Below are 27,936 nucleotides of genomic sequence, written 5' to 3'. Positions count from 1 at the left end.
TATGGGAGGCCAATTTCAGAAATTCATAGTAGAAGCCCACTTAGTACATAATTAGAAGCCAATTACAATTCACAAGCCTGTATTTGATGCGACTTGGGAGAGAGCACACTACCTGTGTTAGATACATACAGATCCAGCAACTGTTTAGACATACCATAAAAGGAAAAAAGAGAGTAAAAAGCAGAATAATTTGTGCCTACACAGGCAAAAAGTGCTACTGTCATCATCTTTCTAGTTTTATTTTGCTTCTGCTTATCAGTCACATGAATATATATATATATATATATATATATATATATATATATATATTTATATGTATTTGGCAGCAGAATTATGCCTTGATGATCATATTTTGTGTTGCTCAATCTTGTTCTGGAGTTCCATCTTTTTGACTCCTACAATCCTATCAACTTCTTTTCCTTTCTTGATGAGCACAAACGCTGGCAACGTGTTCGCCTGGAACCGGTCAGCCACCATCTGTTTTCAACCACAGAATTTCAATTACTTTCAGTATTCTCAAAGACCAGAAAAAGGAAAGAATCAGAAATCATTTAACTTGTTATAACATTTACCATGAACTTGTCCACATCTATCTTGATGAACTCAACATCTGTGTACTTAGCAGCAAACTCTTTGACAGAAGGATCAATGAATCGACAAGGTCCGCACCATGTCGCTGTGAATTGAATCACCAGCTACAACACCACAAGATTAAAACAATAAGAACATAAGCAATCATTATCGAAGTAGACCTTGTTAGTCGGTTACTAACCAGTTTGTTGTTTGATTTCGAGGCATCGAAATAGGTTCTCCATTGATCTGTAGATTTGATTTCAACAACTTCAGGTCGCTTTAATAAGGTCGGTGAACGATCTAAACTATGCATTCGTGATCCCATACTCCATCGTCTTTGAAGTACGGGGAAACGGAATTCCATTGCAGACATAATTTGCAGGTTTGATTCTTGAGAGGAAACTCAGGCTATGGCTTGGATATAAAACAGGTATAAGGATGCTTTTATAGAGGTGGTTGAGATGGAAATGCTTGCAAGTTATAATATTATTTTAAATAGAGAACTGATTCCTAATTAGTAACTCGCAATATGGACCACCAGAAACTAATGTGGAAAGATTTGAGGTAGAAAACAGAGGGCATGGAAACTCCATTAGCAGTAAATGAACAAGATTTAGGTATTCTGCGTAACAGTTGTAGTATTCCTTTTATTGTGTAGCGCCGTAATACAATGTCAATTTGCTTTTCTACAAAGTCACCAATTGTATTCGCAATTCTATGAGCAATTATTATAATTTAATTGGTGAATATTCCCCCATCTATCACTTGTATAAACATCACAATCCAAGTATTCCTCAATTAATGAGTTGCTGCACTATATGCTCAAGTCAATGAAATATCAAAAAAAGAAAAAAAAAATGAAATACTCCTCCATTCCATAAGTTATTTTAGAGCATTTCACACAAATTGAGAAATACAATTAATATAATTATATTTCACACAAATTAAAAAATACAATTAATATAAGAATGCTTTCTATACTTACTTTGTTTTTAATAAAGTAAGCTTTACTTTGTTTTTTCGACCATTGGATGAGATTACTTTGTCAAAGTTCATCACCATCCAATGGTGGAAAAAACAAAGTAAACATAGTCTAATCCTAATATAACATCAAATTAATGAATTTTTATTGGTTAACTAAATTTTTTTAATCTCAAATGTAATGGTTGGGGAATAAGTTTTGGAATGTTAAAAAACACATGGACTAAAACAACAATTTAATGTTTGAACCGAAAAACTATTGGAAAAATAAAATGACTTATACTATTTGGGGAAAAAACTACTAACTTGCTAGAATGATTTATAAAGTGGAATGAAGAGAGTATTATTATATTCACGGAAATTTTGTGAGAGAATTCACATTAACGCTAGGAATATTAGTCTACGTTTGGTTCTTTGTATTATTATTATTATTATTAGTGTTTAATTAGTATTGAGAAATAACTGTTGATATTTTGTGAATGTATCAGACTCTGAATTTGCCTTCAAATATGGTTGCTTCCTACAAAAGAAAGGAGGCATTGGTTGTTTGAGGAGGATTTTGTAACGACCCGGTCCGGAGTGGATGGCGCTGGGGTAGAAGGTCTGAGCAAGGAGCGGCCCTAAGGGATAGCGATAGGGGCAGGAATGAACTGAATCCCACATCGGAAATGGAGAGGGAGTGATTGAGGCTTATTAGTAAGATGTGAATCCAATACATGCAGATGTGTTTTAAAGCCGTAAGGCCCAATGTGTTGGATTTGGGCCAAAGCGGACAATATCTACATGGTATTGGGACAGAGTATTACAATTGGTATCAAAGCCGACTCTCCACGTATGATGTGTGGTTCGGGGATGAACCAGACGGAAGCTGGTGGGCCTGTAACGACCCGGTCCGGAGTGGGTGGCGCCGGATTAGAAGGCCTGAGCAAGGAGTGGCCCTAAGGGATGACGATGGAGGCAGGAATGAACTGAAACCCACATAGAAAATGGAGAGGAAGTGATTGAGGCTTATTAGTAAGATGAGAATCCAATACATGCAAACGTATTTTAAAGCCATGAGGCCCAATGTGTTGGATTTGGGCCAAAGCGGACAATATCCACATGGTATTGAGACATGGTGTTACAGGTTCTCTAATATCTAAATCTCTAACTTTCTTAGAGAAGAAAAAACAATGTTAGGATTTTTGTAACGTACTTCAAGACTCTCTAAGCTTTATTATATATAGTCTACTCATAGTCCTAACTAGAGTAGGACTTCACCTTTTATTCAGAAACTAATTTTCCAATAGAAAGCTCCAACATGTACCGCTTTTTTAGGAACTATCCATGCTATTGAACTCTCAAGACATGTGTTTTGCGATTTTCGTCTTCAATACAGAATATGAATCCCCAAGTTGCGGGATCTTGGAGCATTCAGTCCAATCCTTTCCCACAAGCTCGACAGATAACATTCACTTGTTATCAGAAGCCACACCTAAAAGGATAAAAACATCTTTTAAGGCGGAACGTTGCATCAATTTTTGCGCTTAGCTGCCAGGCTACAACCTGATGAGACTGCACTTATATCATTCGAATGGACAACATGTATACGGTCACGAGTAAGACAACCTAATAGCCATTTGCTTATTGTTTTCGAGAAAACTCCATTTTGTAAATGACCATTTCTCATTTATGCTCTTTCACACTCTCTTTCAATTTGCAGAGGTTCTTCCATCTTTCCTCGCATTGTCCCTATTTATTCTCGCCATCCTAGATGTTTCTTTCTTTCATTTATATCCTGACTCAATTAATTTCCACTAACCAATCATTAAATCTTAACAAATACTGATCACCTGCTAATTACCTTCCAATCATACATATATCCATTATCACATACCTCACTAATTACTAAGACTTAACATCTCGCTAATCACTTTTCACACCTTATTAAGATTTAACACCATGCTATCACCATCAGATTTCATGTTAATCGTATTATGTATATTAAACTTGTTATGGACATGAAATGAATCTAAAATATACTTATATTAGTCAATAGCATATATTAACGTGTAACGATGTAATAGATCTATATGGTAGAATTTTAGGGGTGTTTATCAAGGAACAAAACTCTAGGGGTTCAATCTCACTCCTGGTGCACTGCTCCCAGCTCGGTTTGGAATGTATCACTCACTTGAACATTGCCCATCATGCTTATAGATACATGAGGGAGCTTGCTTGTATTTCCTAGCTGCACAACTTTTTTTTATCTTCCGATCTCATGTCAAAAGCAACCTGTAGGATTTTTATCGATTGATTCCGTCAATAGAGTGACTTGTTTGAAAGGCTAGAATCCTCCTCATTCACGATGTCTTCAATGGTCACTCTATCTTTGTCCACATCGAACCACTCCTGAAAAATCTTGTTGTTCATCACATTAATGATATTTTACGAAGTTTTCAAAGGTCGAAACTCTGAATCTACCTTTGAGTCTGTTGCTTCCTGCAAAATAAATGAGGTGCCAATTGTTTAGCAAAGGACTCTGTCTAAGTGAGTAACTTTTTTAAAAGAAGAGATTCTGATATAGAGTAGGGTTCGTTTAACGTACCTTAAGATTCTCTAACCCTTACCATTTATAGTGCCCTTCTAGCACTAACTAGAGTAGTACTTCACATCCTATCGAGAAACAAATGTCCTAATATAAAGCTACCACATGTTCTACACGTGTTGGAAAAAAAGTTGAAATCAAAATATATCGTCAAGCTTAAAGACCTTATCTCCAAACCTAAAAAAAGCTCACAAATAAAAATAGAACCAATTGATATGTAATTAGTATAGAATAAAAGAATATAACATTTGTAATTTTTTAATAATGTACGAAATTGGAGGTAAAACGACATCATTTTAAATGTTAAAAATAAAATTGATATTCACACATCAAGGTTAAAAGTAATTTTTACTTTGTGCTCTACAGTTTCCTATAAGAGTGAGCAGAACTGAACAAAAAACCCAAAACCCGAATCAAAAAACCGAACCGAACTGGATCAAATTGTAATTCGGTTTGGTTTGGTTCTTATTTTTTAGGCAGTTAGGTTTTTGGTTCGGTTTAAACCGAACCGACTTACACTTTTTATTTTTTAGGTTTTAATTTTTTTTTAATTCCACCTAAAGTCCTAAATTAAAGTAAAGTTTAATTTGGAAGAAGTTAAGTGTTCTTTCTTCTAGTTCTTTTTTTTTATATATATATAATTCATAAAGGTTAGTATTACATTCTTAAAAATATTGGCATACAACTTATATTTGAATTTAATCAGTAATAGAATAGAAGTATATGTAGAAAAGCTAGTAATGAATAAATTAATGAAAAGACAAAGAAAAGAACATCCAAACAAAATTCATCATTTCCTCTTTATGTTGTTATCTACATATTAAAAGATAATTAATAGATTAAATCATAATATTTCATTATTAATGCAGATAGTGGTATATGGCTAAAGATAATAACCATTAGAATTCGACATTCTGGAAGATTTTCTGTTTAATTTTAATTGATTTATTGTATACATGTATATTTTTAAAATATTTGTAAGTGTTAGAAAAATATAAAACTAACAAAAAAATTTAATAAAACTAACAGAAAAACAGATACAAGATAATTTGAACCGAACCGAAATATTTCAGTTCAATCTAAACCAAATTAAATTAAAATTTGATTTGGTTCAATTGGATCTATAAAATATCTAATAATTTGATTTGGTGTTATTCAATTTGGTTCGATTTTTGAACCAAATTGGGCCAGGAGGAATACGAAGTAAAAGTGCAGTACCTTAGAAATGCATTTGTATATAAAATTGCGGCTGTTGTTATTTTGAAATTTTGAAACGTGAGCAGTGAAATTGAAGTAGACATTGCATCACCGACCCACTTGCATTGCATGCTTATATTCTTTACGGTACATGGTCATTCTCATTACAGAATTCTTGTCCAAGTGTTCTTAAATAATACATTATTTATCTATGAATTTGTTTAAAAAGTTTGATTGATCTGAATTATTAAAATATGTTGATAGTTTTTTTAAGTTACCTAAAATATCTAGTTAGTCTTTTAAATTTGCGTCAAAATGTAATCAACCGAAGATGTATTGCACGCGTATATAAAAAAAAAGTACGGTTTTGAAACCGAGCCTTTCCAGCAATGGGGCCTAGAGACCGATATGATGATTGGTTTAGGTAGTAAAAAAAGTAAAACGACCAATGTCAGGGTATATGGTTCTAATATTAAAGAAGACAAGTTCTACATTCAAGCAAATAAAAACTTCATTTTTAATCTATTATGTGAATTATGTAATAACATTTTAAGGCGCGTGCAACAAATCTTCCGTATGCAGTTTACTTTTTTACAACTGAATGATTAATTGATTACATCAATCAAACTTTTTGGACATGTTGAGAATGCAATTGATGTATTAAGCTCTTATTATTATTATTATGATCTAAACCATACGGAGCCTTTGAACTTGTCACTTTTGGTTATTTTGCCTCCCCTAAACTTACGAGACGATCTATTTGCCTCTTCAACTCTTTAAAAGTGGTATTAGCAACCCCATCTTTTCATTATAACGAAACAATCATGATATTTTCTCATTGTACTGCTAAAATAAGCTGCAAATGAGGTTAATATATATAGTGTACAAGTTCTCTTAATATTTGGAACTTCATCTTGTTTCCGTTATAATGAAAAGAAGAGATTGTTAATACCACTTTTAAATAGTTGAGGTGACAAATAGATCGTCCCGTAAGTTAAAATGACAAAATGACCAAAATTGACAAGTTCAGATGGTTGGTTTAAGCCTATTATTATTATTATTAGACTTCATACATCATTTGTTGTCATCTGAACTTGTTTAAAAAGTTTGATTGACCTCTTGAACTTTCAAAGTGTCTCAATAGCCCCTTAACTTGGATAAAGTGTCCAATTAGCCTTCCGAAATTACATAAAATGTAATCGATTAATCACTCAGTTGTAAAAAAGTAAGTTAAATACGGAAAATGTATTATACGCGTCTTATAAAAAGTAAAACAAAAAAAGTCAGGGTATGCGATTTTAATATTAGAAAAGATAAGTTTACAGTTGAGCAAGTAAGAACTTCATTTTTAATTTATTATGTGAATTATATAATAATATTCTAAGATACGTGTAACATATCTCATACATACAGTTTACTTTTTTACAACCATAACAATATCTCATATATGCAGTTTACTTTTTTACAACCAAATGACTGATTGATTACATTTTACAGAATAATATATATTATCCTATTAAGTATAAATGCTTTCCTTTAACCGAAAACTGATGTTAAGATAATCATGGAGCACATAAATCCTCCCTACTGTGTTAAAGCACATACGTAAATAAAATATAGAAAACTTGATTCCATTTGGTACAATGAGGAATCGTCAACATCGTGTTCGTGTATATTGATGGTCACACATTATTGAAGCTGGTGACCACTCGCTTTAAAGCTTCCCTCTCTATATTCCTCTTTTTAGGAGGAAAGTAAAATAAAACATAACAGTTTATCCTCTCTATATTAAGGCAAAGTATATAAACATAGCCTTAATGCTCAATTATGTCACTAATTTATATCTTACAATTTAATTAGCTACTCAAATTATATTTCAAAAATTAATTAAATCTTTAACCTTCTAAAACCATCAATTAAATTACATCTCTATATAAAATATATATATATATATATAAAAACACTATATAAGATATCAAAAAATACCAAACTGAATCCTACCAAAAAAAAAAAAAAATACCATACCGAAAGAATCAATTGAATCCCTAACGTATTTCTTGATATACAATTAGATAGAAAACTAATTGACGGCAAGTAAGTTTTAAAGTATAAATTAGGAATCTAATTGGACTTTATGTAACATCCTGATTCAATACCATGTAGATATTGTCCACTTTAGCCCAAATCCAATATCTTGGACCTCACGGCTTTAAAACGCGTTTTCATATATTAGATTCTCACTGTACTAATAAGCTTCAGTCACTCCCCCTTCATTTCCGATATGGGATTCAGTTCATTCCTACTCTCATTGCCATCTTTTAGGACTGCTCATTGCTCAAACAATCTACTCCAGCGTCATCTACTTCGAACCGGATCGTTACACTTTAAGCCATAAATATATATAGACTTTGTAGAGTATAATAAGCTATTATGAGGAAAAATTGATTGAACATTATAAAAAAAACAAATATATGATATAAGCAGGGCCAACTTTGAAGGTATGCAGGAAGTGTAATCGTATAGAGCCTTTAAATAGTAGAGGCACCATAAAGATTTTTGTGATATTGATAGTTAAAGATTTGTTTCAAACGTTAAAAAATTTAGGAACTGTTTTACCAAATGAGAGAAAAAAAAAGAACTATTGAGATATTGAGTTATTTAAAACAATTTTTTTTCCAAATATGTTTGTTTATTATAGGATATTATTGACTATAATATTTAACCTTGAATCTGCATAAAATATTTTTCGTAAACTAAAGTTACTTAAACCATATTTATGATCATGTGTCATAAGAAATATTAAATGGATTAACTTAATTATCTATTGAACACGATTTGCTTGAAGACATTGATTATAAGAGTCTTATGACTAATTCTGCTTCAAAATATGCAAATAAAACTATATTTACTTTATTTCTGTAATTAAATTCTAAAATATTGTATTTTTTCATTTTATTAGTTTAGCATTTTACTTAAGTTCTATACATGGCACTCGAAATCTCAGGACCGATCTTGGATATAGGAGGAGGCACCCTTTCTAAAATTCAATTTTCTACAACATATAGATGCAACTTAAATCACGTCTCATTTTATTGAGAGAGAGAGAGAGAGAGCCAACAATTGTTTTTGCTTACGCGGAAGTAAAGAATAAAGAATGAAGGATAAATAAAGGCAGATGGATAGGTGAAAAGAATATAAAATGATTGTGTTATATGAGTAACTTTTTTTTTTTTTTGAGTTCTTAGCATGTAATGAGATATGTAGACTGAATTGTTGTAAGCCCGTCGAAATCGGATGTTTTGTGGCGGGAACGGTCCATATCTGAACTCTGACGATCAAGTAAATAGGAATAATTAGAGTACTGAGAGAGATAAAGTAGAGAGAGAAAAGGTCCATTTCTAGATAGGTTTTTATCTATTCCCCAAAGTCTATAATGTCTTTGGGCTTTGCTTAGCTCTTCATGTCGGGTTCCTCACAGTAGTCCAATTTGGTCTTGTGGTACCGAGCCAGGCGTGGCCTTCATCTTTGGATAGTTGGGCTTTAATCATGTAGTCCAATTGATAGGCCCTCGCGTATGAAGCTAGGCTTTAATCATGTAGTCCACTTTATGGGCCCTCAGCATATGAAATTGGGCTTTGAAGCCCAAAGTTATTATCAAGAAGTCCCCACATGTGATTTGTTAGATTAGGTTCTTCCAAATGGGGAGTAATGATTGGGGGGTTCTAGCTGCTTTGCTGAACATCGTTCGAGGTTTCTTGACCGTCTTAGTGAGGAGCGTTCGAGGTGTCATGACCAAAGTTTGACAAAATAATGAGGTATAATGTCATATGTCTTTCTCCTAATGGAGTGACCGAATAGTGGGGTTGCATTTATGGACGTGTGCATGTGTGTCTCATGCCTTTTCTAAATGGTGGACAAAAAGACAGTGTATTGAATGAATGTGATGATCGTTGTGACTCTTGGTCTTCCCGGGTTGTCTATAGATACTCTAAAGTATTGCCTTTTCTGAAAATAGTTTGGTTAAGGACCTGGGTTTTTTTTTTTTGCCTGAGAGCTAATGGTTATCTCATTCTAGTGATAGGAGGACATTGTTTCCCTGACTGTGGTGCTTTATTTCCTGCAAAACCGAGAGGTCTGTCACTACCTCGGCCTTTTGTGTATTCTTTTATGGATTCTTCTGTTCTAATTCGTCTTTTCTTTCCTTTGGGGACGATTTTGCTCTTTTTGTGTTTGGCCTTAGGAATCTTCCTGGAGTATGTCTGAAGCGGCTAGTTGATCACAATTCATCTTTAGAGATGGTATCATCCGAGATCCTGATCAAGGAACTGTCGCGTTCCTAGAAGAGGAACTCAAAGAGTAAGAAAGTTTCTAAAAATGTTCGGAGTTTCCCTCCATTTATGATACCGACCTTAAGGTTATGGATCCTAAGGAGCAAGTGGTGAAAGTGGAGCCCTCTGTGTTTAGGCCGACGAGGATTGTCTGGGAGAATGAGTGCTCAATGTTAATTAGCCTTCCATGAGCTTATCAGAGAGTGGAGTATGATTTTAGTTTCGTATATCAAAGTTTATTCGACACTTTTAAATGTCCATCAGTGCCAAATTCGAAGGCTCTAGATGATGCTTATAGCATTATCATAAACCGGGATCTAAGGGTGATTTCGACATGCTACCGAATAGGATGACCATTGAGACTATCAGCACTATCGAGGACAGAGAGGGTGGACAATTCGAATAGGTTCACATGAAATGATTATCTACGAATACCATTTAGATGTTGGGATATGACTCCCCTATTTCCCTTTTTTTGGAGGTTTCAAGGGAATTTAACTTGGCGCCCAAGCATTTAACAATAAATGGTTGGAGGACCATGGTTGCCTTTTACTCATTGTGATTGTGTCAGGAGCATGGGGTTAAGGTGACAAGCTTGGCTTTTTTCAAGTTCTTATATCTTTGTAGTGGATAGATCTAGGGGTAAGTGTACAATACTTTTTGGAGGGAGTGTCACCTGCGGTTCCAGAAAAAAAAAAGTGCATCGCATCACGAACGGGGCATATAATTAATGATGCTTAAAATGCAACATTAAACAATTTATAGTTGAATTGTAATGAGTCACCGCCTGATGTACTAGACTGGAAAATTCGGTATCTACACCCTTCAGAGATAGGTTCGAGACATTCATTCATCTCTAACGTTAAATTGATTTAAACTTTTACACTTGATTTATATCGAATGGTACTGCAATTGATTAATTAATGGGGACTGATAACAACCCAAATTATTCTTGAATAAGGAATAAGGGAAAATTAATAGAAATAATGGCAAACCATTATTCCTTCTAAAAGAGATATTTATACATGATTAATGTGGAATTAATGATAATTAATGCAGGGGAGAATATGCAAATAATGAGGAAAAGGAAGGAGTCTCTAGCATTATGCCACGCCACGTGGACCATGGCGAGATACGCCATAACGAGATACGCACGCCCGATGAGAGCGAGTAGCGGAGACCCGCCATAGCTCTCAAGGAGAGCGTACATACGCCTTGACGGATCAAAGAATACGAAAAGGGATATTCATCTTACTGACAGAATATTATCCCAAGGACCAAAAGGGATATTCACCTTGAGAACGCCGCAAGAAGAACCGGATGGCGGATCTCCACGGTTCAGCTCAGTGAGATCCGCTGGCGAACCTATAAGGCGAATCTCCTCTTTCACCTGATTCATCATAGTAACGGCTAACCGCCGACTCGGCCATAAAGACCATTAATGAGCTATCAATTAGCTAACCGCCAGGTTAAAGGTAACCAGTAATCGCCAGCTTAAAGGTAACCAGTAACCGCCATTAATGGAGCATTAATGGAGACCTTCTAGTTGCTGAAGGTTACGACTTCCTAGCTATATATAGCCTACACCCCTAGGCTATCAAGGTACACTTTTACTTACCCTTTGTCAATTCAGTTTGCTCTCTTGATCTTCCTTACTGACTTTGGCATCGGAGTGTCCCCGGCCGATCCCAACGGCGCCTCACAGGGAAGTGCTCCGATCAAGGATTTTTCCCCGAGTTATCAATTGGTGCGGTGAGCGTGGATCTCTAACAAACAGAAGATCACAAAATCTTGATTGTATAGAGTTTCACAAAGAACAAAACAATGGAGTCAACAGAATAGAAATCACAATCTCAAACTTTGGCTCAATCAGTACAACAAATCTATCCAAAGATACAGTTCTCCATATATTGGTGGGAAAGAGTTTTCTACATTAAATCTGGAATTTTATGATGAAAAAGATAAGTTTCCTCCCCTTTCTTATTCCATTTTTAATTAAAGAAAATTGAGATCCCTCACTCTTATAAAGTGCTATGAATATCATTACATGTTATTATGATAAATCTAATAAACTATGAAAGATGAAGTCATAAACACAAATCTTTCATTAAATCTTGCATGCTTACTATGCCCTCATATTTTTATGCATGACAAGTGTAATATGATATTATCATTGAATTAGTACAAACGCATGTATCAGACCCGTAATCTTGGGATTTACAAAAAAAATCATCCATTCAATGTGATTTTGTCATTTGATATTAAAATATCATAAAAGGGCTCATGTAATTACAAATGATTTAGATCTGGTCGGTCTTTTGGATGAACGTGCATATAACTATTAGAAGAAATTATAAAAAAATCATATTTGGTTTTTCCTTGTACAATTCACCATCTATATATGGCTTTTCTCCTATATAGTACTTTTAATATCAAAAATTCATATTTTTGAATATTGTTTTGTCAAACAGTTATTTCATTCCCTTTTTTACAAGGATGTGTCTATTCATATAAAAAACTGTTTATTTGACATTGTTAGAATTTATGTTACCAACACAAGAGACTTGAAAATATTGAGTCTATTTGTAATTATCTTGTAATTGTCCCTAACTATTAAGGTCATTATGGGCTGATGAATTACCAAATTGGATAAACAAAACTTTCATGTCCTGAGCTAACTACAAAATAGTGCAAGTGTCGGTTTCGGATCAGAACATTAATTTATGCAAAATTCTTAGGATATACATGAGAATTCCTTAAAGATTGGAGGATTGTATGTGAAGGTAGGTGAGAGTGGATTTTGAGTAATTTTCCTTACACTCCAAATTAGAGGAGAATCATGGTACATGTATTTTTCTTCTAAAATTACCCTTACTCTTTTATTTTATTCGTACAAATGAAATGATACAAGAGTAATTTTATATATAACTATATTATTAAATCATCACTTACCTTTCTTTAATTACACCTCATTCAAATGAGCCTTTAATGATCTCTGAATGCCATTAATGTATGGATGCACAATATTAATTGCAAGTAAATAGCAACTATGTAAGATATCTTACCCAATATAGAATGTCATAACTTTTATGACGTTTAAAATAAATATGCTATCTTGGATATTAATGCGCATTGAAATACAAAAGGACATTATTCTTAAACCATTCTCATTATGGTTATTTATTAAGAATTCATTATGATATTCATGTGCAGTGGCAATCTTTATGGTTATGACAGTTATACGTGATATTATTATTAAAACAAGCGCGATTAAAATTCTATTATGAATTTGTTTGACATATAATATTTACTCGGTATTATCCTTTGACTAAGTTCATTCTAGAGTCAGGGACCAACGTGAAGGAATTATTAAGTTGATTCCAAGATGAACTAAAAATTCCATAAAGAGAATTGCATCATACATGATATTTGCCAACAAGGCAAATGCAAACATTCTTTTGCTATGAAGTATGTTCCATGGATCAAGCCATTGATCCCCAAGGTAAGTGAATATAGTTTTTATGACTTACCACAATCCTTTAATAATGGACAGAGTATGCCCCACTTCTGGAGTTCTTTCAGCGCTAACCCACAGGTACAAGGGAGTTGCTAATACTACAACCAGTGCAAACACTGATGTGAAAAATAAAGCTCAATCCAAAGAAGTGTATATGCAGAGCCACTTCAGAAAAATTCCTTGACTATGTCATTGGCCAAAAAGGAGTTAGAGCAAATCCAGATAAAATAAAAGCCATGCGAGGAAAAAGGTGAAAAGAGCGCCTAAATAAAAGCCATGCGAGGAAAAAGGTGAAAAGAGCGCCTAAATGAAAGCCCCACTATGGGTGAGAAAGATCCAGAGGTTGAACGGGCGGATCATCGTACTAGAAAGATTGTCAACAAGCATATCAAGGTATAAAACAATTCCTAGCAGAACCACCATTGATGAGCAGACCAATCTGAAGGGGAGACCTGCATTTGTATCAATCTGTCATGGATAAAGCTATGTGCACCGTGGTTATTCAAGAAGAAGAAGGTCAGCAGTTCTCCATCTATTATGTTAGCAAAATGTTGAAGGATGCAGAGACAAGATATCAGAAGCTAGATAAAATGGCTCCCACGGTTGTGACAACATCCATCCGCGTTAAACCATATCTCCAAGCATAACCTCAACATGATCGAGATCAAGATCAAGAACCAGCTTCACCATCATGATTCAACATTGAACACACGAATGATGAGATTGAAAGGCGAGTGCATGCCGCTCTATATAGACAAGAGAACAATGCAGAAAGGTACGCCATCAAGTTAACATGAATTCGCCATTCACAGCACGGATCCTGGGGTACGAAGCGGACAGAATGTTTAAAGCTTCCAACTTGCCACAATATAAAAGAAAAGATTCAATATAAGCGGGACATTACATATCCCGAACCCAAAGGAGGGGAGCATGTAACCGTTGGAAGAAACGCCAAAGTGTACTACAGGTTGGCCACCACATTGGTTGGCCACCACACTGAAGCTTGCTGGGAGCTTGCAAACTAGATAGCTTTGTCCAGAATAACAAATAACAAGATGACAAGCAGAAGACAGATCCCAAAAATAAATTCAAAAGTGTCATTAATGTCATAGCAGATGGACCAGTGTATCAGCCACCCGTGGAAAAAGCAAAAATATCCGCTCTGGATAAAACATCCCTCCATTGCTCCTTTTGCAGAAACAGGTCCAGTAATCTCTCCACATACAGATGCGTTGACAATTGAAGGATGAGAGATGAAATGAAGCGAGTAATGGTAGACACGGGCAGTTCTTGCAATGTCATCACCATAGGTGCATTCGCCAAACTAAAGGTTGATCTGATCCAAATAGAAACAACCATTGTTGACATCATTGGAGTGACGGGTCACACTATCCAGACCAAGGGCCAGAGGTTGCATGCCTAATTTCCATCCGTCGTCTGACAATGTACATTCTCACCAGCAAAGGAGGAGTAATGATTAGCGGGAACCAAAAGGTGGCTAAAGAGACTTATACTCGGCGTCACTATCAATCCGCCCACAATCCAAAGAGGACGAAGGTGAGAAATATTAACTTGTCACTACAGCTTTGGGCGACACAGAAACGCTCCTTATTGCTGATGGAAAGCGGGTGCGGATCGCCAAAGGATTAAAACTTGAGATCAAAGAGGATGTTAAAAAAGTTCTCATTGAGTCTGAAAGCGTATTTACATAGGAGAATGAGATCCCCACAGGAGTAAGCCCAGATGTGATTACTCATAAGTTAAACATCATTGAGGATGCGGTTCTAGTTGCTCAGAAAAGACGGAACCATGGGCCTAAAAATCAATATTTTTACATATTCTTATATCTGCATTAAACTGTTATAGTATCCTATATTTTATAATTTATTCTTTCTCGCCATACTTCTTATATTCATTTGCCTAGCTTTTAGTGCTGATATACGCCCAGTGGCTGGCGAATGAAAAGTTCCACAGACGGATCAATTACCTCAAAGATAGGACAATTGATCCCATCACGGGCGGATCCCCTTTCCACAAAGATAAGAAGCACAGATCCTCAGGAGCTTTCAAATGAGCTCAACTCTCTCCTCAAAGACAGGAAAAGGATTGACCACCATCAAAAGCGGGTTAAAATCATCTCAAACATGAGATCATTACACCCTCAACTTTCTCCTCAAAGATAGGAGAACACTCTCATGGGCGGATCCATCTTTAGATGATCACCATTCGAGAAAGAGTTAAAACATTCCTTGGACGCAAGGACTTTACACTCTCTCACTCCCTTCCTAAAGAAGGGTTCACAAGTCCTACGGGCGGATCGCTTCACCTTAAAGATAGGTAGCAAGTTGATCCCCTAGGCAGCTTTACTTCCTCTAGAAGGAATAGAACAGCTTCTAAACCTTCACAAAGGTTCACACATTGGGGTACGGCTGGCCACCTACCCTAAACAATCGGAGAAATCCTAAACCAGATTCTAGAAAATTACTTGCTAAAAGATATAATGCATTAGTAAAAATAGTTCTGGAAAGCAAAGGGTTCATCCAAGTAATGAAGCCTCGTCTTCATCTCCAAGTAATGAAGCCTCGTCTTCATCCAAGTAATGAAGCCTCGTCTTCATCTCCAAATAATGAAGCCTCGTCTTCATCCAAGTAATGAAGCCTCGTCTTCATCTCCAAGTAATGAAGCCTCGTCTTCATCTCCAAACAATGAAGCCTCATCTTCATCAAATTAATGAAGCCTCGTCTTCATTCAATTCATGAAGCCTCGTCTTCATTCAATTCATGAAGCCTCGTCTTCATTCAATTCATGAAGCCTCGTCTTCATCCAATTCATGAAGCCTCATCTTCATCCAATCAATGAAGCCTCGTCTTCATCTCCAAATAATAAAGCCTCGTCTTCATCCAAGTAATGAAGCCTCGTCTTCATCTCCAAATAATGAAGCCTCCTCTTCATCTCCAAATAATGAAGCCTCGTCTTCATCTCCAAGTAATGAAGCCTCGTCTTCATCCAAGTAATGAAGCCTCGTCTTCATCAAATTAATGAAGCCTCGTCTTCATCCAATTCATGAAGCCTCGTCTTTATCCAATCAATGAAGCCTCGTCTTCATCCAAGTAATGAAGCCTCGTCTTCATCTCCAAGTAATGAAGCCTCGTCTTCATCTCCAAGTAATGAAGCCTCGTCTTCATCTCCAAACAATGAAGCCTCGTCTTCATCAAATTAATGAAGCCTCGTCTTCATTCAATTCATGAAGCCTCGTCTTCATCCAATTCATGAAGCCTCGTCTTCATCCAATCAATGAAGCCTCGTCTTCATCCAATTCATGAAGCCTCGTCTTCATCCAATCAATGAAGCCTCGTCTTCATCCAATTAATGAAGTCTCGTCTTTATCCAAACAATGAAGCCTCGTCTTCATCAAAGTAATGAATTCACGTCTTCATCATAGAAATAACAAAGTCTCGCCTCCACAAAATGCACAAAAGTCCCTAAATGGCTGATCATTCTTACTGATCCCTAAGGGCGGGTCATTCTCCTCAATATGGCAGAACTGAAGAAAATAAGTCCCTAAAGGCGAATCATAATCCTATGTCATAGGAACAAATGGTCCCATAAAGGGCGGGTTATTCCCTTTCTAAAGGAAATATAACTCTCAAGAAGCCCCTAGAGGATAACAATGGATACGGTTGGCCACCTATCCACAAGGAAGCAAAAGCCCCTAAAAGTGCATCATATCCATATATGATCCCACATAGGGCGGATCTTGTTCATAAGATCCCGCATAAGGAAGCCCCAAAAGGCGCATCATTTCCATATATGATCCCCCATCTAGGGCGGGTCCACTTTCCTCCAAGATAGAAAAATAAAACACCATTTAGACAGCCCTAAAGAGCTTTTTATACCTTTAGGGGGGGCTTCTGATAACAACCCAAATTATTCTTGAATAAGGAATAAGGGAAAATTAATAGAAATAATGGCAAACCATTATTCCTTCTAAAAGAGATATTTATACATGATTAATGTGGAATTAATGATAATTAATGCATGGGAGAATATGCAAATAATGAGGAAAAGGAAGGAGTCTCTAGCATTATACCACGCCACGTGGACCATGGCGAGATACGCCCGATGAGAGCGAGTAGCGGAGACCCGCCATAGCTCTCAAGGAGAGCGTACATACGCCTTGACGGATCAAAGAATACGAAAAGGGATATTCATCTTACTGACAGAATATTATCCCAAGGACCAAAAGGGATATTCACCTTGAGAACGCCGCAAGAAGAACCGGATGGCGGATCTCCACGGTTCAGCTCAGTGAGATCCGCTGGCGAACCTATGAGGCGAATCTCCTCTTTCACCTGATTCATCATAGTAACGGCTAACCGCTGACTCGGCCATAAAGACCATTAATGAGCTATCAATTAGCTAACCGCCAGGTTAAAGGTAACCAGTAACCGCCAGCTTAAAGGTAACCAGTAACCGCCATTAATGGAGCATTAATGGAGACCTTCTAGTTGCTGAAGGTTACGACTTCCTAGCTATATATAGCCTACACCCCTAGGCTATCAAGGTACACTTTTACTTACCCTTTGTCAATTCAGTTTGCTCTCTTGATCTTCCTTACTGACTTTGGCATCGGAGTGTCCCCGGCCGATCCCAACGGCGCCTCACAGGGAAGTGCTCCGATCAAGGATTTTTCCCCGAGTTATCAGGGACATATAATACAACGAAAATAGAAAATAAGGAAAAGTACAGAAATAAACTTTGTGATTTGAGTCATTTTCAAACATAAACTACGTGTTAAAAGTTTGTAAAATGGTATCTTGTGGTTCATTCCATTAGCAAAGACATTCCAAACTGACTAACAGTGTTAAAGTAATCTCAGATCACTAACATAAACGGTATCAAATAAATTATATTTTTAGAGAGGGAGAGTGTGTTTAGAGAGAGAAAATAGAGAGAGAGTGTGTGTGTATTTAGAGAGAGAATAAAAAATAAATTAAAAAGAGATATGAGAGAATGATGAGATGGTGAATTTGATATTTTGTTTTTGTTTTGGGGTTTGTTTGTGATAGTTAGATAATAAAAGAGTTAATTTTATAAAATAAATAAATATAAAGATAAAAATAGCTCTTTACCATTTGAATTTTGAATTTTTTTTAACATCGTTAGTCAGTTTAGACTGCTTTTACTAACGAAATTGACCACAAGGTACTAGTTTACAAACTTTTAAACCACGTAGTTTATATTTAAAAATGACTCAAACCACAAGATTTATTTTTGTATAGACAAATTACATATTTACAATAAAGGATGAATGTGAGATACAAAATACCAAATAAAGGAATTTCTACGATCCGATTAAAAAGCTTAAAACAATTTATTCAGGCTCCAAACCCTTGTATTATTCCTGGGATACCGTAACCAGCATGGTGGGAAAGACCTTGCATATAACATGGTCTTTTTTTTAAAGTAAAGGTGGATCATGATCATGAACATATCATAGTACTAGTTCGGATCCTCGATGCCCATGTAGATTAGCATCTGAGGAGTTCTCCAATTCTTGAGAAAGCTTACCTCTATGATGTGCTAGATTAGGGAAGTTCTATTAGATGTAACCTTTCTCCAATAGCCCCATCCAATACTTTTCAATCCAAGAACCTCTAAAACTTAACTTCTAAGTGAGTGTCAGCGGCAACATGCTTGCTTGGGAGTGGTCCTCCCGAAAGGGGGACGTCATCACCTTCAGTTGTCATAGGTTTATTGGTTCATAAAATTTCCATCGACTTCTATTGTCTTCTTGCATCACTTTTTGAGTTTCTATTACAAGCTTACGTAACTTGAAAATCCCAGGGAGAGCGAAGCATTCATCAGCTTGGCCATAGGGTCCATGGATTCATCTTCAGCATCTGTCTTCAACATTTCTTGATTTCTACCATTTTGAGAGTTGTGTTTTTAATTGCTTCAGATGAAATGAAAGACTTGTAGTGCTAGTCAGTCCACAACCATGACACCAAATAATGATAAGAACGATCCTGTGTAACTCCGACGATCAAGTTAGAAGTATTTATAGAGTATGTTCTTTGTTTAGCTCTCTTCATCTTGAAGTCGTGTCTCTCATGGTGGTCCAACTTGGTCTTCTCGTGTGGGCCAGACCTGGCTTTTAGCACTAAATAGGTGGGCTTTAATAGTATAGACCATTAGGTGGGCCCTAGGCATATGAAGTTATCGTTGTTAAAATAAACTTTGATAACTATTGCTTTAATTTTAACGTTCAATTGTAATCAATATCCACCCAATCTATATTAATAAAAAAAAAAGACCAAATGAGAATATACTGCATCATCCAAAATTCAAATTTAGATAGGTAATTTAATTAAATTCAAAAATTAAAAAGAGAAGCAAACATGAGAAGAGTTAGGGGCCAATCCAAGGATCCAATCCAACCCAATCCAACACTCAAATATCTAGTTTATTGGTTTATTTATTATATTGGATAGTACCGGTTAATTAACCAATCCAAACTAAAAAAAACCCAATATTTTTAAAATGCATCCAAAACTTTTTTTTCTAACAATTACGGATCAAGGTAAGCTCAAACTAAAAGGACCAAAACAATACTACGTAAAGTCATGGAATTCAAAATAATTTTTTATTTTGTATTTATTTAGTTACTCGATGTTTAATGGGTAAATTACACCTATGGCCACTTTAGGGGTGTGTATCGGTATAAAACCGAATTGAACCGAATCAAAAAAACCGAATACCGAAATGATCAAAATAATTCACACCGATATCGAACCGAATAATAGGTAAAACCGAATTAAAACCGAACCAAGATATACGGTTCAGTTCGGTTTAAACCGAACAAACCTATAAAAGAATGTAAAATATATGTAATTCGGTGCGGTTTGGTTTTTTTACACTTTTTGTCAAACCGAACCGAACCGAATACCAAAATAGATTTAAAATTAAAATCGATACCGAACCGAATTGTTAAAAAAACCAAACTGAAAAACCGAATTCAATCGGTTTGGTTCGGTATACGGTTTAAACCGCACCGATGCACACCCCTAGGCCACTTAACTTTGCTCATTTTCACAATGTGGCCCCTAAACTTTAAAACATAACATAAAAGTCACTCAACTTTACATTTTTTTTTTTACATTATGGCCATTAAACTTCAATCAATACCTCAAAATAAAAAATTCAAAGGATTAATAATAATCTAATAAACTTTAATTCTTCAAAAATTTCGTTTTGAGACTATTTAAACGTTGTTTGGTTAGGAGAGAGAAAGCTATTTAAATGACGATTTTGAAATAAAAAGTGTGGTTTCATAATAAATATCATTCTAAACAACTCTAAAGTTATACCGTAAAAATAAGTAAAGTTCAGTGGCCATGAGTGTAATTTACCTGATATTTAATTAGTGAATGATTAGATATTTAGCTATTGAAATATTTGATGCTTTTCGTATTTAATTAACAGGATATTTAATTTTATGGTAATTAATAGATTAATTAAATATCTAATTTGATATTTAAACACAATTATTGATATTTAATTTGAATCACTTTACAAGAATACTTTACATTAATTTATAAGAAAAAAAGTAAACGTTCCAGGAGCAAAATTTACAAGATTAGGAAGAAAAAAATATGAAAAATTAAATATAATAAAATTAAAATTGAAGATATTCAAAAATCAGATTTAATATTGATTGAAAATAAATAAATTAAATTACTTAACCTGATTAAAATAATATGTAATATGTTTGGTGAAATTAATTTATGGATTGATGGTTAATAACCAATCCAAACCAAAACCAATCCAATTCAATTTTATAGAGTTTTTATGGATTGGATTGGTTATTTATAACCAATCCATGAATTCATTCCTTAATTGGATTGGTAGAAGAGTAATCATGTAAAGAATACAAAAGATCTTGTCTGGTGAAAGATAAAGAACTAACCGATAAAGCAGTCCTGTGGTACCTACAAAAATAAGATCCAAAATCTGCAGGAAATGCTACTTCCGCCGTGCATAATGCATATTCCAATACCTATGGTTATGATACAGGACTTAACTACGACCTCACATTTTTATAATATTATTCCTAATGACCCTCGGCCTGAGAAGGAATATAAGAACATATTAATTTGTTACTACTAACTTCAATTCCCAACAAATTTAAACTAGTGCACTCTTCAATAAAATAAAATATTTCACTGACTACAGAGAAAAAGGAGTGTCTTGGATGGTTACATTCATCAATTGAGATCAAGAGTAACCCACATTCATCACCAGTTTCATGCGAAAAAAGCAAAAAACAATGTCACCACCCACCTCTAAATTAGTTGAAGGACCTATGATTACTCACATCATGAAGCCACCCCAACATCAGCTGGCCCATGACTGCCCTGAACTTCTGAACCATGACCATGATTGTTATAAGGGTGTCCACCGCCTCTGCCACCCCTTCCCCGATTGTTGTAGTAATTCCTCGGATAATAGTTGTTCCCAGACTGCTCATGATATTGGCTGCGACCATTTTGGTAACCACCTCCTCTACCACCACTTCTACCACCTCGGCCGTTTGAATAACCTCTCCGACCACCACCACGGATGCCTCTTTGGTTTTGAAAGTTCCTTCGAGCATACTGCTGCTCCTTGTGGTCTTCCTCTTTATGATTATGTTCCGCTTCTAAAGGTTTCACCTGTTCCTGTTCACCTGAGGCCTCTTCTACAGGAATTTCAGCCTCCACTTCATCCTGGGAAAGAGAAACCAAGGCATAAGTTCAATCCACACAAGGGAAAACATTATGAATTTATGATACCTCAAGTATAAGCACCTTTTCAAATTCTTCAGCTGGACTGGACTGACCATCACCAGTTTCATGTCCTTGGTCATTTGTTGTCTCTTCATTCTACAGTGAAAAGAGGCAGAATTTAGAAACATCTTGAGGGACCTAAATCTTTTAAGTAAATCCAAACATCAACATTCTACAATGTAATAAAAAAACAAACTGTAATAGTTCATATATAATCAGGAAAGAACTATAAATGCATCTGGATTTCAAAAATATGTTTGCCTTCTGTGCGTGTGTGAAATCTAACATCATAAAAAGTAAGGTTTTCTACAGTAAAACCACAAAAAAAAAGATTCTAATTCTTTTTTCAGAAGAAGTTCAACTCAACCAAATCTATAACCTTAACAATTCATATCATAGAAAAACATTATAGGGTTCAATAGTAAACTCTCCCTCTCTTCTTCACATAACCAGCAAAACCCAATTCGTAATCCCTAAAACCCATTTAAAATTTCTTCTCTTTGAGGAGAGAAGCACCAACCACTCCAACAACCCAAAGTACAACAAAAGAATGACGTGTTCTACTAAAACTAGTGATTAACAGCTGTGATGGGGTATGCATATTACTTTATACCAAGAAAGAAATACATTTTTTCTTCTAATAGCACATGCTTCCATGTTCATGTTCAAATTTATAAGATGAGATGGTAGTGGCAAGTGCTTGAAACATATACAGTGACAAATTGGCATAGCTAACCATGGAGAGATTACGTGCTAGAGATGTGGTGGCATAGGCTTACTATTTATTACCAGTCAGCTTTGGTTAAATAGTCCTGAGGTCATCTCAATTAATATAAGGTTATGCTTTTGCAATATAATCAGAGCATAGGGGGAAAAACATTTCTAATGTTACAGCTACCAAGCAATCACATTATCTGTCAATGGGGCAAGTGAAAACATTGAAGATATACACTTGACAAAGGAGCATTAGAGCATCAACAGATAGCAGCCATGATGACGGACTAAGGTTGGAACCTTGATAGTTTTAGCATACAGTAGGGAAAAGGTGTATGGATAGGAAATAGTTTATTTAGTCAATTATAATATAAAATTATGAAAATAAATAGATAAAAGGAGGAACCAAAGAAAGACACTACAAAATTAGAAAAATAAAGGGTACGCCACAGCTGCTCCATTGTGTGCAACATGAAATATTTACACTTAAATTTTGATAATATTCGTGCATGTGCCACATAAGTTAGAACACACAGGTACACATAAATCAGGAGGCATACGATGATATGAAGATTTACAGGATACATAAGTGGGAAGAAGAAGAAACCAAAGTCAGTGTCTGCAACAGAACCACGGAAACTTTGAAAAGGTGAACCCAGTAATAACAGTAGATTAAGATAAATTCTGTTTTTACTGTAGGAATTTAGAAGCATAAAGGAGGAAACTGCAAAAACATGATGCAAGTTAATTCCATATGACCATATCACATAGTAAAGTTGATATTCAACAAATTTTTGTTGGTATGCTCAAATTTCAAGAAGGTGCTAATAATGGTAACAGACAACTCCTGAAATTGAAACAAAATCCCATTGGACATAAAAAAGTCAGTAGCATATCTCAAACATTCAATTCAAAATGATTAGTAGGATTTAATTATTAATGCATATCTAATTCCTAAAATTTAGAATTAAATCTAAATCATTCATTTAGAATTATAGTTGCAATTTATCTAATGAAAATTCTTATGTCCATTATGAACTTGAAAGGTTCCAAACCCCTCAAACTAACATAGCGTAACAAAAAACAAGCCAACTTGAGAAGAGATGTCAGGCAGCCAGATGATGCTATACATAGTATTAGTAATATAGCGGCGGCTCTTTAGCTTACATAATCTAAAAGGGGAGAAGTCACCTAATTTTCTAACTGATAAGATTAGTTCAAACTTATGATTTTAATTTTGCCGTATAAAAAGGTCTAAGCAGTAAAACCACAGGTATTCTGAAGGTTAACTCAATACTTTTTTTTACCAAGAGCACACACAAAGGGAACGTGAAACCACTGGCATAAAGAACCAAACCAGGCAAATGAATTTGAAGCCCAACATGCAACCAAGACGAGTAAATATCTCCAAATTCAAATTCTGACATAAGATACATACAAATCAAAGTTTTTCAAAGAGATGAACTTAAAACTAGGATAAATAGGAACGATTTGGAAGTGCATAGAAAGTTTAATCTACATCATTGTACCTAACAACCACTGCTACCTCATAACATTGCTAATCTATTTACCAAGTGATGCATAACTGAATACTTTTTTTTACCAAGAGCACACACAAAGGGAACGTGAAACCACTGGCATAAAGAACCAAACCAGGCAAATGAATTTGAAGCCCAACATGCAACCAAGACCTAATCTATTTACCAAGTGATGCATAACTGAAGGGCAAGCGCCTTCCTCAAAAAAAGGAAAAAAAAAACAAGCAAGCGAGCACACAGAGCACAACCAAATTTATTGATCAAAGATCTCAACAGCAGATTGATATATGAGGATGTGATATTAAATAAATGCATCACCATTGACAAGTGCGGAAGCTAACCATTATCCTAATCACTTCAGAACAATGCACCTTCAACTCGTTTCAAAAAAGTGATTGATGTGTTATTGTCATGCTAAATTCCAATTCATGCTAATATTTAAGCAGATTGACCCCGAACTGTAGTAAATAGGCTTGCAGCAATTATCCAACAATATTATAGCTGGATTTACCCAGATCGACAAGTCACAACTAATAAAATGGAAGTTTGGAAACTCCTACTGGTGATTCTTAGATATCAATGTACATTGTTGTGTAAAGAGGACTATATTCAGAATGTATACACACCTTCTCTTTGTAAATGGTATATATAATTAATTTATCAATCTCCGGAAATAAGTGAAAAACATTAGAACAAGAAGCTAAATTCAAGAAAATTTGATACCATGAACACCGATCAACTTTCCCCATGGAACATGTAGAAAAAAGAAAGATTTTTCAAAAAGAACCCCTTTTGCTCCAAATATGTGAAACGATCTCTAGATATATATACCAATCAATTCTCCCATTCCTATATAAAAATGCCGAAAATCCTCAGTTCCAATTACGGCTGGCAAGAGATATGTTTGTCAAAGTAAAGCATACATGCCTCATCAATAGTATTCCTTCAAACTGAAACTAATTGGTTTTCAGCCTCAAAGGGCAAACTGTGAGGCATGCTGTCACCTTAACAATAATTAAGTTGAGTTCAGAACCAAATTCTTACATTCTTCCAATGCAACTTCAAATGGTATTTGTTCAACAGGGGGATGCAAATGACACATGGCCATCAAATCACAGTTTTTGATGATGCACGGAATAAGAGATAACACGGCCTTTTTTAAATAATAATAATAATAAACAGAAACAACACAAAACTCTTCAGTGAGGCACAAAAAGGTGCAGAAATATGCAAACTATTGAGAGCAGAACCTTAAAGACACAAACCAAGAAAGGCATATGTGCAACAGTAACTAAACTCAAGACAAATGCCATAAGATGTGACACAAATATAGATAACCAAACAAAAATAATAATACCCAAATCATAATAAAATGCACAGGAAAAAGAAGGCATAATAAGCAATTGCTAATGGCATAGTGGATAATGAAGCAAACAAATCACATCTTTGATATAATTTTACAAGGTAATGAAGATGCACCTCCTGGTACTGTTCAGATGAGCCTTCCACCTGAACTGGTACTGAAATAGGAACTGTCTGAACAGGAACCTGGAAAGACCCATAATTTCCAGCAGCGGCTGCCACATCCACTGGAGCTTTCATCTCAGGAGACGTAATGAAGTAATCAGAAGCCATAATCTTGTTCAGCCTGTCCCTAAGGCCCGCGTCTGCAATATAAACAAATTCAAAAGGCCAATTAGACGACATAAGTGTAAAAATTGTATCTTTTTTTCTGAAAAAAAAAATAGATAAGAAAATAAGTAGGTAAAGAAATCAACTGCTTACAGGTAATGCTAGCATTGGGCTCAATTGGCTTTTCGGAGTTAGCAAGCCACAACTTGGCATGCTCAACGCAACGTTGCAAGGCATTCTTATGAGATAAGCTAGAATCTACAGGGCGCGAAATGAGCAAACCACCAAGCATGGAAATGAAATCCAAATCCCTCTCCCCAAGCAGATCCGTAGCATCATCAGTCACATAATCGTAAGTCAAGCAGCAACCTCTCTCGTGAGTCCGAGTCAACATGGTAGCAGTGAAGTCGTTCTGGCACTTGATATCAAACAAGGACCCAAAATACAACAAATTCAACAGATCCTCAACCGCAGTACCAATTTCGCTACCAGTATCTTCACCGGACTCGCAATTGGTTTCTTGGCTATCGTCCTTGGTATCAATGGCATTACCAGAGATAGAAGATTGTTGTTGATGACGCTGAATACCAAGAGCAACTTCTTCGGAGACAGCAACAGAGAGAGGCTGTCGAAGCTTCTCGAGCTCGTCGATTGCGGCGCAAACGGAGGGTTTAGAACGCAGGACGTCCTCTTGTTCTTTGTTGATAGGCTTACCTTGGGAGATGGCCTCCTCCATTTGGATGATTCGGTTGTGCTTCTTACGGAGAGCACGCAGACGCTTGTTGATGAAGTTAAGGACAGGTCCGTCTGTCAATTCTGAGGAAGAAGAGGCCGCCATTTCTAAAGGAATACAGGTGGTTTTTTCTGATAAACAGAAATTACCACCGGATCGACGGTGGAGGTGACGGTGGCGAGGGTTTTGAGGGGGCTTTGGAGGGGAGAGGAAGCGGCGAAGCGAGATTTTAGTGAGTGAGACACAGCGAGAGCGAGAAATAAAGAGAGTTTAAAAGGGATTTTGAAGAGGATTAATTATTTATTAATTGCATGGATTTTGGATTTTGGAAATCGGGTCATCCTGGTTTTGACCCGAACCCATTGTATTGTAAAAGGATGATAATTGTATGTATGTATGCATGTATTCATATGGGACCCGGAACAATGGATTGTCTTGTCCACGCTTGGCAAAAATCTCTAGCACGTACGGGAATGATTACCTTGTGTATTTATCCATATACGATTTCTTTCTTTAATATTGGCTAAAAAATAGAAAGTAATACTAGTATGTTTTTTTCCAGAAAATGAAAAATATGTTAATTAATTGAATTATGAATTAGATGAAAAGATAAAACACAAAAGAAAATTTGAAATTGAAAAGTCACAAATACAACTATATAGAGGATATATCATTGTTTTGATATAGGACTCACTTTTCTATCCATATTCAATGTTAAATTGAAAATTGACTACAGTTGGAGTAAAGGTCGTGTGATATAGAGTAAGTACGATTGTGTCTCACATTCGAGTTCTTTAAATTAAGCACCGGATCTTTCATGTCATTCGGAGAACCCCTAATTCACATTTGGACATGTGTATTGCGACCCCACATAATAATTAAAATAGTGGGACCTCTTATAATATATGTGGGTCCATGTTACACGTGGTAAAATATGTATGGAAGGTTCTCCATTTGACATGGAGAACCGGGTGCTTCTAATCATTTGCTCTCACATTCACATACCTTGTTCATATCAATGGAAAAAGGATGCGATAAAAACTAAAGTAAAGAATTAAAAAAAAATTGAAGACTGCAAAAAGAAAAACATAATTCAATGTTCTATATCAAGACCGGTCTTAACATTTTATGGACCCTGGCCGAAATAAGAGATAAGAGTCTTTTAATAAGAATGAATAATACTTTTTTTTAAACCTGAAATAGGATATTCATATAAAAGTGGGATTGACATCCTCAACAATAACGTTTGACAGCCATTTCGACACTACAGTTGACAAAAAATCGCTAGCATTGGAACAGGTCTGCCTA

At 35.5% G+C, this 27,936-nt stretch overlaps 2 protein-coding genes across 3 annotated transcripts; both read right to left on the bottom strand.

Annotated features, from left to right (window-relative positions):
• LOC136218085 (thioredoxin H7-like) lies at window positions 1–1,047 on the bottom strand. The gene is made up of 3 exons (XM_066004834.1): window positions 773–1,047; window positions 573–695; window positions 1–477 (listed from the first exon to the last, which is right to left on the bottom strand). Exons 1-3 carry the CDS (start codon window positions 944–946, stop codon window positions 346–348), a joined length of 429 nt encoding a protein of 142 aa, XP_065860906.1. The 5' UTR covers window positions 947–1,047; the 3' UTR covers window positions 1–345.
• A 20,311-nt stretch (window positions 1,048–21,358) lies between these two features.
• On the bottom strand, window positions 21,359–26,899 carry LOC136218083 (uncharacterized). Of its 2 annotated transcripts, XM_066004828.1 has the most exons (5): window positions 26,049–26,899; window positions 25,743–25,930; window positions 22,160–22,183; window positions 22,033–22,104; window positions 21,359–21,951 (listed from the first exon to the last, which is right to left on the bottom strand). In XM_066004828.1, the coding sequence occupies exons 1-5, from the start codon at window positions 26,731–26,733 to the stop codon at window positions 21,562–21,564; spliced, it is 1,359 nt and encodes a 452-aa protein (XP_065860900.1). In that variant the 5' UTR covers window positions 26,734–26,899; the 3' UTR covers window positions 21,359–21,561. The 2 variants fall into 2 exon arrangements, with proteins under 2 accessions (XP_065860900.1, XP_065860902.1); XM_066004830.1 differs by lacking the exon at window positions 22,160–22,183 and having other exon boundaries at window positions 22,033–22,107.
• Between the last annotated feature and the right edge of the window lie 1,037 nt (window positions 26,900–27,936).

The sequence above is a fragment of the Euphorbia lathyris genome, chromosome 2, assembly GCF_963576675.1.
Source record: "Euphorbia lathyris chromosome 2, ddEupLath1.1, whole genome shotgun sequence".
NCBI lineage: Eukaryota > Viridiplantae > Streptophyta > Magnoliopsida > Malpighiales > Euphorbiaceae > Euphorbia > Euphorbia lathyris.
This window is presented reverse-complemented; position numbering and strand designations above follow the sequence as displayed.